This window comes from Rhinatrema bivittatum, chromosome 1 (assembly GCF_901001135.1).
Source record: "Rhinatrema bivittatum chromosome 1, aRhiBiv1.1, whole genome shotgun sequence".
NCBI classification, from domain to species: Eukaryota; Metazoa; Chordata; class Amphibia; order Gymnophiona; family Rhinatrematidae; genus Rhinatrema; species Rhinatrema bivittatum.
Genome location: NC_042615.1, coordinates 67,276,144 through 67,292,139, shown reverse-complemented (window position 1 = coordinate 67,292,139; position 15,996 = coordinate 67,276,144). Strand labels below are relative to the sequence as shown.

The 15,996-nt window shown below is 42.6% G+C and overlaps 1 protein-coding gene across 1 annotated transcript in view; it reads right to left on the bottom strand.

Annotated features, from left to right (window-relative positions):
- Positions 1-672: 672 nt before the first annotated feature.
- LOC115098293 overlaps positions 673-15,996 on the bottom strand; it is a 178,840-nt gene continuing 163,516 nt past the window's right edge. The window contains exon 5 of the mRNA XM_029614925.1: positions 673-3,480. Coding sequence (XP_029470785.1) covers positions 3,448-3,480 — 33 coding nt within the window. The 3' untranslated portion in view covers positions 673-3,447. The remainder of the gene's footprint in view (positions 3,481-15,996) is intronic.

Below are 15,996 nucleotides of genomic sequence, written 5' to 3'. Positions count from 1 at the left end.
CAGAATTGTACACACCTGGCTAGTTTTATGCATTCAAAGTAGTTAAAGTTGAGCACCAGAGCTACCAATACCGGCTGGCACTATTCTCAGTGACCATCTTGGTTGCCTGCAATCAAGCGTATGCTTATGCTTCAAATAGCCATCCATGACATCTTTGCTGAATGCACTGGACCATTTAAGGTTCAGAGACATTTACTTACATCGTACTGCAGAGCTTCCAGATGAAGACAATGGCAATGTGGACAGCAGTAGCTGAACAGCAATGAACAGCAATGATAATTATGTTAGTCCTGCTTGTGATTCTCAGTTAGTGATTGTACATGCCAAGTTGTTGTTGTGCTGAAACTGGCTGACACCTCTTTTTTTTTAACAACATTTCTATTCCGTGGTTATTTTCAGAAGGGATTTGATATAGAAAAACTTGTATCAGGGGCACAGAAGGAAAGAAGACTCTTGATGAATGAGGCTTATTATATGAAGGATGTAAATTGTGGTGGAGTCTAGGGCTAAACAAAAAAACAATGTCAATTCTCGAAGTGTATTATCTTTTATTATACAATTATTTGTATTCATGTTTTTCCAAAACACGAAACAGCAGTCACAGTCACACAAAGTTTAATTAAATAAAGACCACAGGTATAGTTAGTTTAGTTTAGTTTATTAGGTTTTTATATACCGACACATCGGACAAGCCTTCACATCGGTTTACACATGGTAAAACAAGATTAGAAATACAATGTTCATAAATAGTAACAGCTAAAAACTATATAGGGTAAAAGAATAAATTAGCTGTTAAGAGAGATAAAATCATAGATTAATTAAATAAGCATAATCATAAAACATTGACATTAAATATTAAGCTAAATAAAATAAACAAGGGGTAGCTCCTCAAGATGGTTTGCAGCTGGATCATGCTTATAGTGTATTGTTTCTTTCTTATATAGTGATATTCCAATGTCAGCACAGTCACAGTTATAGCCATAGTCACCCCCAGCTGGCCCTAATCCCTGAGCAACGCTAGGGAGGTACAGAGAGTCCCAAGCTTTGAGATTAAGTTAATGCTCTGACCCACATCTTCCAAAGCTAGCAGATCTCTCACCATTCTCTGTATGCTTTCTGATCTGCTGTTTTCAAATGAATTGCATTTAAGGTCCACATATGAGTGGTAGTGGCAGTGGTAGTGACATGCCATGAAGAGTAAACAGGGAAGGTGAATTTTAGTTTTTCTTCTGAAAAGTCATGCCCTGGTCACCATTATTGAAGAAATACAGTGTAAGATTCTAGAGTGACCATAATCCTTCTGTCGATTCTTTTGCAGAGCTCCAACCAAAACCCCTATGTGTGTTTATTTCCCGTAAACTCAGGTAATGTTTGCTGAATTAGCACATCCCCACTAGTAAGCTGACAATTCTGGCTGGCGAAAAATACTATATAGGCTATGCAGCAACTTATACTGTTTATCATGGTAGTGCTGCAAAATGTCATTTTGGACAAATTACCTTTGTATGGGGAATCTAAAGTTTTTTTTACTTCTTTGCGTTATTGGTGATGCTTAAGCAAAGGTTACTGATAAAGGGCATTAATACATTTTTAATGTGTATTAAGTGCCCAAAGTATCTAATGTGTTAATGCTGCTTAGAAAATAAACTCCAAAAGAAGGTTAATGTAAATATGGTCAAAAATAAAAAGTAACCAATCTGATTAGGAATCCACAGTTGGATTGATAAAATGAAACTAACTCCCAAATCACTAGATTTAGCATTCATAGATCCCAAATTAAGGATTTTAAAGTCTGAATGATCATATTTTTATAAATAATAAAAATGATTTATTCCTAGAATGACTGAAATAAATTGTACTGAATGGTAAATTCAAGTATCTTGTGAAAAGCCTTCCTTAACCAGCGCTGGGCCAGCAGGTATAAGGCGAGCAGGGTTAAGAGTACAGCTGAAGGGGAAGCAAGACAGGCCCGGGGCCTCCAAGAGAAGGCAGCAGCGCTAACGTTTCTGTTCTAACTGTGAGCAGAAGGGTAAGGCAGCCACTTTAACGTAGCTGACCTACTGAAATAAGGAAAAGGCAGCCTCTTTAGTATAGCTGGCCTCTGTTAAATGCTGGTGCATGTGGAAATGCTGATTTTAATTGCTGCACTGTGAATACAATCACAGGGGAAAAGCCCTGACCGCTCATTTCTATGCCGCATATCTGAACACAAAACCAGTGTGGACATACATATCAGTAACACAGAGGTGAGAAATCAAAACAGTACAAAGAACTCCAAGATTATATGATGGGTCCTGATATTATTGGTACTTGGTAAAGAATGTTGAGTCCTTTCCCATGTTCTAGTATTTGAAAAGGTCTTCTTCATAAACAGTATTTTTGTTTTGTCTTCTAAATTAGCCTATTCCATACCTGAACTTAGAGCCGACCCCCATCGCTACTCATTGACATTTAGGATGGGAGTGCAGAGTCTGAGACAATCCACTTTGGACCTTCACCAGGTTGGTTCATTCCCCTGACTGGGCCCCATCCTGCTCCCCCTGCAGAGGAGGTTCTCAGCCCAGTCCCCAGGACACATCCAGCCATTCTAGATTTCAGGATATTTACAATGAATATGCAGGGCAATAGATACAATGGAGGAAGTGCATGCAAATCTACCCCATGCATATTCATTGAGGATAACCTGAAAACCAGACTGGGTTGAGAACTGCCATCTCAATGACAATCAAGGCTTGTATGGTTTTAGTCTGGATAGATTAATCAGTGAGCATTGTGTAATGACCTGAGCTTCCTACTCTTCAGGTGGCTGTGATCACTGTCTTTGCTGTGTTCCCTACCCAGGGAACAGGATTCCGTTCTGGGACTTGAACCCAGGTTGGCTCTAAGGGACATTTTTATTGGTAACCATATTCCATTTTTCAGTTATAGAGAGATCCAATATGCATTGCATTTTCCCATGTATCAGTGTATTTCATTCTCTCATTCAAAATAAGTCCAGCATGAAGTACTACTGCAGCTTTATGGGAAATTCAAACATACTTCCAGGTAAAAAGTTATGACAAGACGTGTTCAGATATTCAATAGCAGTTCCTTTTTATGTCAGAAATTCTGTTCCAGTTATATAAAACATTTCCTTTCAGTATTGCTATCTTTGTATTATTTTTCTTAACTAAATAAAATGCATAAAATGCATTATTAAAATATTAAGGTCTGGATTTGTCTGTGACATATTTTATGTATTACCTAAATGAATTAGTGAGAAAGGGAACACATTGCAAACAAGGATGACCTTTCTGGAGTGGCTCACGGATTTGACGGGCAGACAGAACCCCAGACACACTGCAATCATGAAACTAACATTAGCTCAGACAGGATGCATGACTCAGACATCAAACTGAAATGGGAACTGTGGTGTGCTGGAAGCTGCTGTCCTGAAATTGCCGGTCATTATTTGCGGCTCATGGTGCTGATTGGAGCATACTGGAAAGGAAACGAAAAACAGTTAAAATGAGTTTTGCAGCTAACAACTGTCATATGATATACTGAAAAGTATGAAGGGGTGGGGAGATGCAGAGCAGAGGTGGGGGCAGGGAGAGGATTCAGCTGTAAACATTATGGCTGGAATCAGTGAACAGTGAAGTTCGCTTTAAAGATTGCTCAGTCTCAAATATTTAAGGTTTTTCTCCATCTGAAATTTGATAAAGTCATCGTCTGAAAACACTTCAGTATAATTCAAATTGTCAGTCTGCATATTTTTATTACTTTCTTTGTATTGTAGATGTTATACTAATTGATCAGAACTTTATATTTTGATTGCAGCCAAGTAATGTTCCAAAAAATGAAAAGGCCCCTGTCATTTTAGGATGATTAATATTTACTCAATAACAATTTTAGTTACATAGAGCAGTGTTTCCCAATCCTTTCCTAAAGGCACACCCTGCCAGTCTGGTTTTCAGGCTATCCATAATTAATATGCATGAAATAGATTTGCATTCACTGGGTCTCCAAAATATTCAAATCTGTCTCCACGGAGACAATTCTGAAAACTGAACTAGATGAGCCTCCAGGGAGAGGGTTAGGAAACACTGATACAGAGAGCACTTTTCAAAGCAGTTTCTCGGATGAGTACACATGTACCCAAGTCAATTGGCCCCCTCTAACCAGCTCAAAGTGCATGCAGGCTTCCATCATGTGAGCACATTTAGCTGAGGAAAAAAGAGGCAATCCTGCTGGTGTGTTTAGGCTGAGGGAGAAAAACGGAAAATGTGAATTGGCTTTCCAAAAGGGCCCAAGTTATTTTACCTCCTTCTGGCGCCTGCTCAAACAGTAGGTGCACAGTAGACAGGTGCTCGCAGCACTTGTATTTTATGCTAACTAATTTGTGAAGAGAAACCGCCACCTATCTTGCTTCTCCTTGAAAAAAATGTGTTAACAGATTAATCACAGTACAAGTACCTGTCAACTTTGCAATGATGCAGGCTATGTAAAAATTGCTTCCATTATGGCCTTCTTGATAATTTGAAAATAATATTATATTATGTGCAAACTAATTAGAGAGAGAGGTTTTCGGTTCAATCTGCATGCTGATGACCTGCAACTCTGTGGATTAGGTGTGCCATGCCTTGACCAGATCCAGAGATTTAATGTGAGATTATCTGTAATTTCATCCTGGTTCAAAAGTACTAGGCTCAAAGTTAAACCACTTAAAACAGGGGCTATTTGGATTAACAAACCTTCTCTGCTATTTGAGCCACTTGCAATTATCTTGGAGGGTATCTTATTCCCTTTACAGCAAGAAGTGCATGCCCTAGGTGCTATATTGGATTCAGGGGTTGGATTTCATGCACAAATTTCTAAAATAGATCAAACTTGTTTTCTTTGTCTTAGGGAAGTTCATTCTTTATGGGCAGTCCCTGTCACAAGAAAATTAGGCTACTCTCATTCAAGCCACTGTCACTAGGAAATTGGATTACTGCAGCACCCTACAGACTGGTCTGAAAAAGTTGCAAGTTTGCAGGCTGCAACTTATTCAAAACACAGCTGCGTGTATTCTTCAGGGTTTGAAGCAATGCATCTCTACATTGGCTACCTGTATCTTTTAGAATTGATTTGTAAATTCTTATCCCAGTTTTTAAAGCACTACAAGGGTTGGCCCCTAAATATTTAGCAGACTCGTGATTGGTGTGAAGTCGAACAAAAAACTTATGATCTATGCAAGATAACTGTGTGCAAACCCATTTTTTAAAGAAGTGATGGGGTCATTCATCAAAATGCATTATGGTGTTAAGTAACGCCATAACACATGCGGTACTAATGGTATTGCATTGCGTGAATGTAAATTTTTCATAGGGGTGGGATTAAGGAAAATGAAGGGCATTTTTGCACCATGTGATAGTGTACCTCATGCTGGAAATAAATACACCTTTTTTCTTGGTGTTAAGCCATGTGAAATGCCAGAGAGAGAGAGAGAGAACCTCAGGGAAGGCCTTCAAGATAGGGTGAAAGAACGTTGTAGAAATCTCGTCTTTGTGAGACTTTCCTCTCAAATTACGTCAAATCTTCACTGAGGTGTACTATGCTGTTCGTACATTTCACTCTGCATGTAAAACTGGCCCCCAAACCCTAAACCACCATCTAAACCTCACCTTGAGTAATTAGCTGGCCCTCCTATAGTGATATAAATAGCTGACTACTGTGAAGCTGTGAAGGCCTTCCCATAGGCTCTCTCTTTTCCTCCCTCCCCTGCAGAAAAGCCATCCTTGCCTCTGGGTTTACAGCAAGAAGCCCAGTCATGTTCCAGCTATAATTGTGACTATCAATGACAGACATTGTGTCTGCACATTCAGTATTTGAATCCAGGCTTTTCTGACATGATGGAAGCACTTAAAAGTGCATTTTTTTTTTGAGGGGGTGTTCACTAGCGCAATTGGAAAAAGATAATAGTCCTAGAAAAATCTGAGGAGAATTGAAAGGAGAGAACACACATTGGTGTGAGAGCACGGAAAAAATAAGCTTGGGGATATAGGTGACATGCTATGGACCAGATTTTAAAACTTATGCGCAGGCATAGATTTGTGGCGCGCAACCTGGCGTGCACAAATCTACGCCCAATTTTATAACATGCGCACCCAAGGGGAGCCCCGATGGCTTTCCCCGTTCCCGCCAAGGCCGCTCCGAAATCGAAGCAGCCTTGTAGGGAACTTTTTTTGGATCCCCCCACCTTTCCCTCCCTTCCCCTGTCTAACCCAGTCCCCGGCCTTACCTAAATCCCCCCTACCTTATTTGATGGAGTTACGCCAGCTGCCGGCGGTTCCAAGCCCTCCGGCACGGCCGCTGTGCCGGAGGGCTTGGAACCGCCCTCAACCCCGCCTCCATGCCCCCTGCCCCGCCCCGGACCACCCCCGTACCACCCCATGCCCCTGGTCCCAGCCCCACCTTGATCCGCCCATTTTCGGAAGCCATGGAACATATGCGTGTCTCGGGGCTTGCGCGCAGGGGCAGAGTTTCTCGGGTTACGCATGTATGTTACACGCGAAGCCTTTGAAAATCTGTCCCTATGTATGGGAACTGCAGCCCAGGAGCAGCAGAGCAAAGCTCTGTCTTCTTGGAGAGAGAGTTCCATGTGTAAGATGTCGGATGACATCACCCAGACAACATGGCTAATTCAAAGGGTCATTTTCCAACTCGCGTTATGGTGTTTTTGCATGCGAAAAACACCTTAACACATGCAAAAAGCCACATAACGCATGGTGCGTAGCTAATTTTTAAAAGGGGAGGGATTGGGGAGGAGTCAGGGGCAGGAATTTTGTAAAAGTGAGCTGGCTTCGTGAAGCCATAACGCATGATATCTCACAGTTTTAATGCCGAAAATAACTACACCTTTTACATTGGTGTTAAGTTGTGCGATGTCATGTGATATGCTCATAATGCAAATTGCGATTTTTTTTTGCAAATTCCGTTTTGCGCATTTTTAGGCTGGGAAAGGGCCTGAGGTGTGGGAGGAGAGGGAGAGAGAGAGGTAGAGAGGGAGAAAGAGAGTGCAGGTGGCACCATGGTAAGCAGCTATTTATGCTGCTATAGGAGGCCCACCTAGTAACTCGAGGTGAGGTTTAGGTAGTAGTATAGGGGTTAGGGGTCACTTTTACATGCAGAGTGAGATGTACGAACAGAACAGTACACTCTTATGAAGATTTGATGTCCTTCGGAGTGAGGAAACTCACACAAAGATGAGATTTGTACAACCGAGCTTGATGTTACCCAGCTAGAGAGTCCATCAAGCTAGGTTGAGAGATGGGTGGTATATAAATTGAAGGAAATAAATAAATGTGGAAATATTTTCTTCTGGTCTATTTGGCTTAAAAATAATATTTACATTTTGGGGATACATATGCAAAATAATATAAAGGCAGCCTATTCTTCTCCTTCCTCCCTTATCATTTCTGAGCTATGTACATACAGGTATAGCAGTGAGTTTCTGTATAGTAACTTGTATAAAAAATATATATATTTAGCTAATCATGAAATAATTCCATGATCATTCAGACAGAGCTGACATATTTTAAAGCTGTGGTGGTTTCTTTGCTATAATCATTTTATCATTGTATTAAATATTGAAAATTGCATATTTTTAATTTTATTATGATACTTTGACTTTGTTATATACATAAACATATACAATTATTGTGTCCCTAAATTTCCTTGGATGTAAAATGTTCTTGTTCTTAATCTGTAGTGTTTTATTCCCTTTCTATACACACACACACACACACACACACATGCATCCTGACTTTATATCCTTTATATCTTCTAACTCTGTGCCAGTACCTTTTGTGATATTGATCATATTTGACCTTTGCTTTTACAATCCAATTGATTTTCTGCTAGCACTGGACTGCTGCTGTTGAATTTGATCTTCCCAATGACATCATATTTCTCATAGGCTTGTGAAAAAGAAACCCACCAAATTTTAGTGCCAGAGTCTCATGCTGAGATCCTCCCGTAAGAACCATTAGAATTCAGCCTAAGGTCTCTGATCAGCCTGAATAAAGTTTGTGAGAACCTCTGAAATATCTTTTGGTTATATGCTTATCCTTTTGAATCATTCCTATGTTAGTTATTATGGTCTAAAGGCAAGATTTTATAATGTAACATTTAAATCAAAGTGAAACCATTTATTAGCATAGATGAGAGCATATATTTGAGGGTGTAGAAATTTAGTAAACTAATGCAACTATGCAATCAGGATATCTGTTTTATTCAAGATATTTTGTGGATTAAAGAAACATAATTAAGGTTAAGTTTACATAGGAAGTAATTAACCGGGGCACTGTGAATGCCTCCCCTTCCCTTGGCTCTGGCTTCCATTCAACCCCAGAGACAATGAAACACAAAGGGGAGTGAACATGGCTTCACTATATTAACTTAACAACAGAAGGACAATTGTAAAACCAGGTGCTGAGCCTCAACAATGCCCTCCCCTGTCGACTATTCTCCCCCCTACCCTGAACTGGACCGGCCAGAGCCTCTTGCCCATCTCTTTGAGCCACTATCAGGGCCACAAGCCTTGAACCACCCATTTGCACTACCCTCTGCCCCTCGCCCCAGTGATGAGGCAGAAACCTGCCCCTAGGTAGGTGTTGCAAGGCCTTGCCGGTGGATTGCCAAGCCCTAGCTTCTCTTCGTGCTCCTAGAAGGAGGTCTGAATAGACCCAACAGCAGTCCGACCAAATGCTCCTTCACCTCTTTTGAGGCTCAGACACCCGCCAAAGTTGGGCCTTCAACACCAGACCACCATGTAAGACTGTGGAACAGTTCAACCCCCAGTCCAAGGACTGCAACTAATTACCAACAGAGTACAATGTCCTTAACAAAACAGGCAGTTTAAAAATAGCGACATGCCCAATTAGACAGATGAACACCATCCTTCTCATACAAGTTTGCACATGAGTCAACCACCCAGTTGTGTTGGATGTGACATCCCCTCCCCCCCCAGAAGGGTCATAGCCTTGCCCACTAAGAGGCCCCCTGGAGCGAGGTAGGTCCAGACCACTCCACCAACTTTCTACCTCCTGCCACTTGCAGGAGGTCCGGGCTGCCCGCCGATACACAGAGTGGGGGGAAGGTAGACACAAGCCTGGGTGGAGGGAATGCTGCCTATGGGAGCAAGAAGGCACACCGGTCTCCCTGTTACCAGCGGCACCTACCCATTTGCCACAGGCTGCGTCGGGACGGAGGGCTGGCCGCCCATATTTATCTACTAGATGATGAACTATTGGGCTTATATGCAGTGGCATCTTTGGTAATTATCCACATTCTTCTACTATTGTTTAGTTTGCTTGAGTAATCAACAATCAACAACAATCAACAATGATCAGATGCAAAATCTAAATTAGCAGTCTTAGATTCTGTGCATCATATATTGAACCAATAGAGTCAGATAGGTGTATGCAGATCTGGGCAGATTCTTTACCATGTAGATTTTTGGAAAGACATGGTACTTAATGTTAATCTTTAATGTTTTATACGTAGAAACTCATCTGTGCTATCATGAAATACATTACATTTTCTTTAAATATTACATTGACATCTTCCGCTTGCTGCAAAGGCGTAGGAAACAGGGTCAGAGCGAGCATTGAAAGGCACCTGCGGAGCAGTCTGTTTAGCCAGCCTAGCATGAAGGTATTAATGGGTACGGGCCTTTGCGCGTTTAGCCACAATTGTCTGTAGGTCTGACATGTCCCAGACATTCCCCCTAGTATCTGGATGTTATTTTGGGCTCATACAAGCATTATGAAGGATTTGCGTGGCTTAATATTATGACATGTGAGGTAACGTGGCTGCTTCATGGGGGTCCCAAGATACCAATTTATGGATAACCCATATGACCAAACATGCACCAGATGCAGGGATACTGAATTCCAGGTCAGGCCAGTGCCCCTTTCGGGCTTCCGCTGGCAGCTCCGAGTAGGGCAGGGGGATCTCTGCCTCAGTCTGGTGTTTTAACAGGAACAACCTGCTCATGACCCAGCCCGATCGGGGCCGAGATTGGTGTGGTGGTGAATGGGGGGGGGCGCGACCGGGGGGAGGGGTGGGCCCAAGAAGGAGGCAGGAAAATACCGGTTGATAAACAACCTTTCTTACCCAGTTGGTTCCTCGGTTAATGACTTTATCCTATGAGATGAGTGCTTTGAAACCTATGTCTCCTTCAACAGCACCCTGCTCTTCCTTAGGAGGTGTGGCAGAGGGTCATTGATGACCAACGCTGTGATTCATTTTCTTCATGCTTGGGAAAGATATGTGAGGTGGGTTCGTAGATAAGGTGGAAGGCACAAAGTGTGTGTGGGGAAAGGTTAGTGTTGGGTTGCATTTATGAATTTGATATACATGTTATAGTAGTGGATCCTTGGACCGGGACGAGGGATGGCACCCACCTGTAGCGCTCAGGTGTACTCGTCTCTGGAAGGTGGAACTCTGCAGCACAAACTGGCACGGAGTCCTCTGGAAGGCGGCGAGCAACTCAGTCCAACTCCAGGCAATGGGTCAAGGCAGGCGGCAAACACACACAGTCCGGGTTCCAGGCAAGGGTCAAGGCAAACGGCAAACAAACACAGTCCGGGTTCCAGGCGAGGATCAAGGCAGGCGGCAAACAAACACAGTCCAGGTTCCAATCCGAGTCAGGCCGGTCAGACAGTATCCAAACCTCAGGTCGGGCAGGCAGCAAGCAACGTAATCCAAATCCGGCAAAAACAGCAGACAAGCACTGGAACCTGTTGCAAAGGCATCTTCTCTTCCTCAGAGGGAGTTTAAATCTCCCTGGCTGATGATGTCATCTTTCGGGGCCGGCCACGTTTTGGCGCCGCGGCCCCTTTAAGAGGCGGGACTCACCGCGTCTCTCCCGACGCTGCTCCCCGACGTCCCGAGGCAGTCGTGCAGTGGCCCGCGTGCTGCTGCCCGCCATGAGGAGGACCTAGTGCCGGCAACGTGGAGGAGGTAGGGAGGTCTGGCCGCGGGTAAGCGCGGCCGGGACTCACAACAATACATATCTACAAAACTAGGATGAATCTCAACTGCACAAATTGAAATGGCTATTTTGATCTTTAACTGCCATCATTTACTATATTACTTTTTTTTTTACAATGTTATGGTTGGTTAATTTCATGTTTACAGTGCAGGTAATCTTGGCATTGGTGAAACATCTTTGATAAATTAGCATGTGTAGTCTTCCCTGAAATGACAGCTTTGCCAAACAATGAATGCTTTAGAAGCAGGGCATCAGAATTTAGTCAGAACAAGGAATTATTCATTGACATGATGCTTTTATTTATGAAATGAAACTGCAAATTGGGAAACATTTGGCATGCAATCAATGAAAATGTCCCACTCTAAAGAGTTCACCCAGAACATGAGCTGTTTCTTGTTAAGAGGTTTCTTGGCGAATAAATACATATGTTGAAACAGTATTTTCAAACACTGGGGCCAAATGCACTGTTCTCCACATAGACACAAAATGAGAGAAACCATTTAGTATATCTGGTCCTTTGTAGCCTAATATGTAATGTAAAATCTTCTGTAATTAATAGATTACAGTGATCAAAAACTAGGGGCGTCATTAGGCCTGGGCACAAGGGGCCCATGCCCCGATTCTGACTATAAATGCCCCAAGTCTGCTGCCATAATTAGATAAAACCAATGCTCCCACTGATTCCTGCTCTTCTGCCACTTAGAGCATTCCTCTTTCCTCCTGCCATGGCTCATAGTTGAAATACTGCAACCATGTGCACTTCAAGCACCAGATGTTTGAACTGCATGGAGCTCCATAGCTACGAGAGATCCCCATGGTCAAACAGCTCAGATTTCAACCACGGGGGCAGCAGGAGGGAAGAGGAAGGATCCATGCCTGAAGGATGGAGCCGCAGTTATACTGTTAGGGGTGCTGGGCTGCAGATTTGTAAAAAGTTCCTTGGTGAGGAGGTAGGGGCAAGAGCAGGGGAAAATGGAACTTAAGGACGAGGAAGAAGAGCAGGGGAGGCATAGGGACTGGGTAGGAATCTGAAATTATATGACTTGGGGAAGGGAAGGCAAATAATAGGGACCCAGGGATTGGGAGAGATCATGGGAAGAATGGGGGACTGGGTGGGTATCTGGGAGATCAGGGTCTTGGAATTTGAGGGTGATCAAGGAAAAAATAGAACTTTGAGATTGGGGGTGACAGAGGAAAAATGGGAAGGATCAGGGACTGGGTGGGAATCTGGAAAATGAGGGACTTGGGGATTGAGTGGGAGTCTGGGAGACCAGGGATTGGGAGGGAGAGCAGGGGAGGAATGGGACAGGGTCAGATTCTGGGAGAGCAGGTACTCTGGGACTTGAGTGGAGAATATGGACTTGGATATAGAGTGTGGGGGCAGAGCAGGATTTGGGGGGGGGGGGGGGGATGGATAATATAGTATCAGCAATTGAGTGGATATGAATCGGGTGTGAGATGGGGATAAGACGAAGGCTGTGGAGTGAGGTTCATAGGTAGTGTGAATGACCTGAAGGACTGGAGAGAGGGCGAAATGCAGTGAAAAGATATGGGGTGCTATAGAGGTATATGAAAGAGGAAAGGAATGGGGTGAGGAGGGTTAGAATGAGGCTGGGAGGTGATAGGAGGCTGGGTAAGAGGTAAACATCACAACAGACTAGCGCCCTGGGAAGGAAGGGGCTGGAACTGGTGAGAGGCAGAGGAAGATCGACGATAGTTAAGGGGAGGGAAGTGTACAGAATGAAAATAGAGAACTAGGGAGTGAGTAGAGGCTGGGGAAGGATTGAGAATTGGGGGAATGGGAGAGTTGGAGATGGAAAGATGATAGATTGGTGAAAGATAAAAAGAGAGAGACTGAGGACCAGAGGGTTAAATGGGGATAAGGGGGGAGGGGGTCAAATTTAGCTATGAATAGATACAGAGTCAGAGAGAAATGGAGAAAAAAGATTAAAAGAAAATTTTTAGTATCAGACCAATGTAGGAAAGGAAGAAGACAACAGGAGGGAGAGGAAATGGAAAATAGACCCTAGAAAAGAACATTGGAGAAGTTCAAAAAGAGAGACCAGGACCAATCCAATTTAAAAAATAGAATGCCCAGACAACACAAGGTAAAAAAGGAAATATTTTTTCTGTTTTTACAGAATGGAATATGGCAGCTTTGGGAATGTGCATTTCTTATATGTTTGTATTTTGCTCAGTGCAGAAGGAAATGCATCTTGTTTCTTTTTCTCTGGCGTTGCACTGCACGCAGAATCTGCTTTCTTAGGGGTTTCCATTTCAGTTTCTATCTGCATGATTCAGTGAGTAATTTGTGCTTCTTATTTTGTATTAGGTTAAGGTCAGCTTGTGTGACCGAGGTGAGGGATTCTCTAGAATGCAGAGTCTGTATAGGGTCTATATCAGTTTGGCTGGTGTATTGGTGTTCTAGGGCGGTGCTGCCATTTCTCAGGAAGGAGTGCTGCTCTTTGAGTCCTGGGAGTTAGTGCTGCTATGGTATGGCAGATTTGCTACATAGGTTCTGTCTTTTTGATGTTGTTTTTGCAGGATTTTGTGTTACTTCAAAAAGTATCTGGCAGTGGAATGTGTTTATGTTAATGTTATTGAGGTGATGCTAAAATTTGAATTTTTTTTTTTGCATGGTGAGTTGTAAAGAGACATGTTCTATATCCATTGTTAGGGGAATTTTTGTGGAGAGGAATGCGCGTTACAGAACTTGAGGTGCAGGATATTTTTAGATTCTGTACCTTCCTTGTCTGTGGTCTAGTCCACAAGCTGTACAGGAGCCACCTCCAGCAGACAGGAGCTCTAGGACTCAGGAGAGGAGAAGACTGTGGTGCAAAAGACTGGAAGCCATGCCACATGGTCCCTGCAGTTCTGCCACAGGCCTCCCTTTTTCAAACTGCAGCTGCACCAAGAGGGATCAGAGGGCCAAGATAACCAGGTAGCTAAGCCTGTATCCCAGTTACGCATGTATCGTAAGTTTAATAAATCGGGGGGGGTGAGCGAGTGGGGAAGGCAGGTGGGTGGGAAGGACCTTTGAGCCCGTGCCCCCGATCTTACAAGGACCTAGCAATGCCCCTGTCAAAAACAGCATGGTGAAAAATTTTGTGTTGGGGCCTGAAAGTACCTTTACTGGATATTTAATACAAAAGGCCTTTCCTGATTATTCATGGAATATATTCAACACTGGAGAGTTATGAGGCCTTCATAGGGAGCTCTTTTTTCTCGTAGACAGATAATGATCATGTAAGTGTTTTAGTGGTGCCAACAGCCAGATAAGAAACCACACTTCAAAACCAGGGTCCTACTGATCTACCGGCATTCATTACATAAAAGGAATTCACACTAGTTGGTATCAGCGGCATACCAAGCTTAATCAATAATGTTCTGCCATCGTAAAAATATAATACTGTCTTGTAATAAAGGAAACTGTGAGCACAGTTAAACTGTTCATCAAACAGCCCACTGCAGATCAAAAGATTGCCTGTTGACAGCAGGCTGGAATGAAAATACGGAAGTCTGTGCTCCTGAATAGTTTCCATGTTATGGTGATTATAATAAAAGGATGAAGATAGAAATGAAACACCTAGCCGTGACTTTGCATCTATTAACAACAGAGATGAAAGGTGTTAGTGTTCACATTAAAGTAGATTAGAATAAAACAGTGCAAGTATATTTTCTTTTCAGCTATGAAACTCAGAGAATGCTGAGAGATACAGTGCATTCTTTTGCAGGAATAAAGGATTATATTGAGGTCTAGGCAAAAGATTGGTGGGGTTTTTTTTTTTTTCAAAGCAAAACTAAGGTAAGAGTGTTTGGTTCTTTATGAAGTATGTGATTTTACTTGTGTTTTATTTGTGAAAAGTTTTTATAAGCCACTTAGAATACTGGATAATGAGGCAAACAAATATTTTAATAATTAAATAAGGTGTCAGCACAGATGACTTTGCAAATATTTGACACATGCATAATCCAGTTCTCAATTCTATGGATTTTCATTTGCTAATAGTGAAAATTAAACTATTAGGAAGAGTAATATTTTTCTGCTTGCAAGTACCACAGAAAACAAAAGGTAGCTACATAGGAACCTGTTCAATAAAGTTTAGCATTCATGTTAGAGATGTTTGGATTTGCTAAAAAATAGTCTGTAATGCAGTAAAATGTGAATTTAAAAAGCCCATCATGCACCAAAATGAATAGACACGCGTGCATGTGCTACATGCGTGCGTCCATCTGATGTTAAGAGGCACCCACATAAGGGTGCAAATGCCGCTGCGTGAATATCTCACTGCAAACCGAAAAGGGTGTGGTTTGGCTGTGGTGTGGGAGGGGCGTGGGTGTTCTGGGACAAGGCCAAAAGATGCACACGTAAATACTTACGCGCCTGGATGCAATTTCAGGTCTAGAGCCGCGTAACTTTACTTTTGCTATTGAGGAGGTGAAAGTCTAAAAAAAATACTGTTTCCGGCCATCTCTGAGGTGTCTGAAGGGTCTGGATCAACTGTAGAGGTTGCAGACTAATGAACCAGGGGGTTTGGAGGACCTAGCAATATACTGGACAAACTGTTGAAACTAGTCATGACTTGGACATGCGCCTGTTATAACATTCCCCCACTTACACCTCTCAAACCTGACTTTATCTGGCTGCATGCACCCATTTGCAAAACTGGGCACACACATATGCACACAGGGGCGATTTTATAACATACGTGCATATGTGCACACCTTATAAAATGGTTGCTTATCTGGGTGCACGCCGACATACACATGTTTTAAAGTTACCGGCCATAGCCTTAACATATACATTAATATGTTCACTAAAATTAGCATTTCAACAAATGTAAACGAGGAAGCATCAGATGTAAATGAGGTTTTACCAGGATCATGGTAAATAGTGTGGGATGGTGACCTCCATCTTCTATTTACTGTGCACTCATCAAAGCCAAAAAGTTAACATCTATCTCAGCACCAAGTAA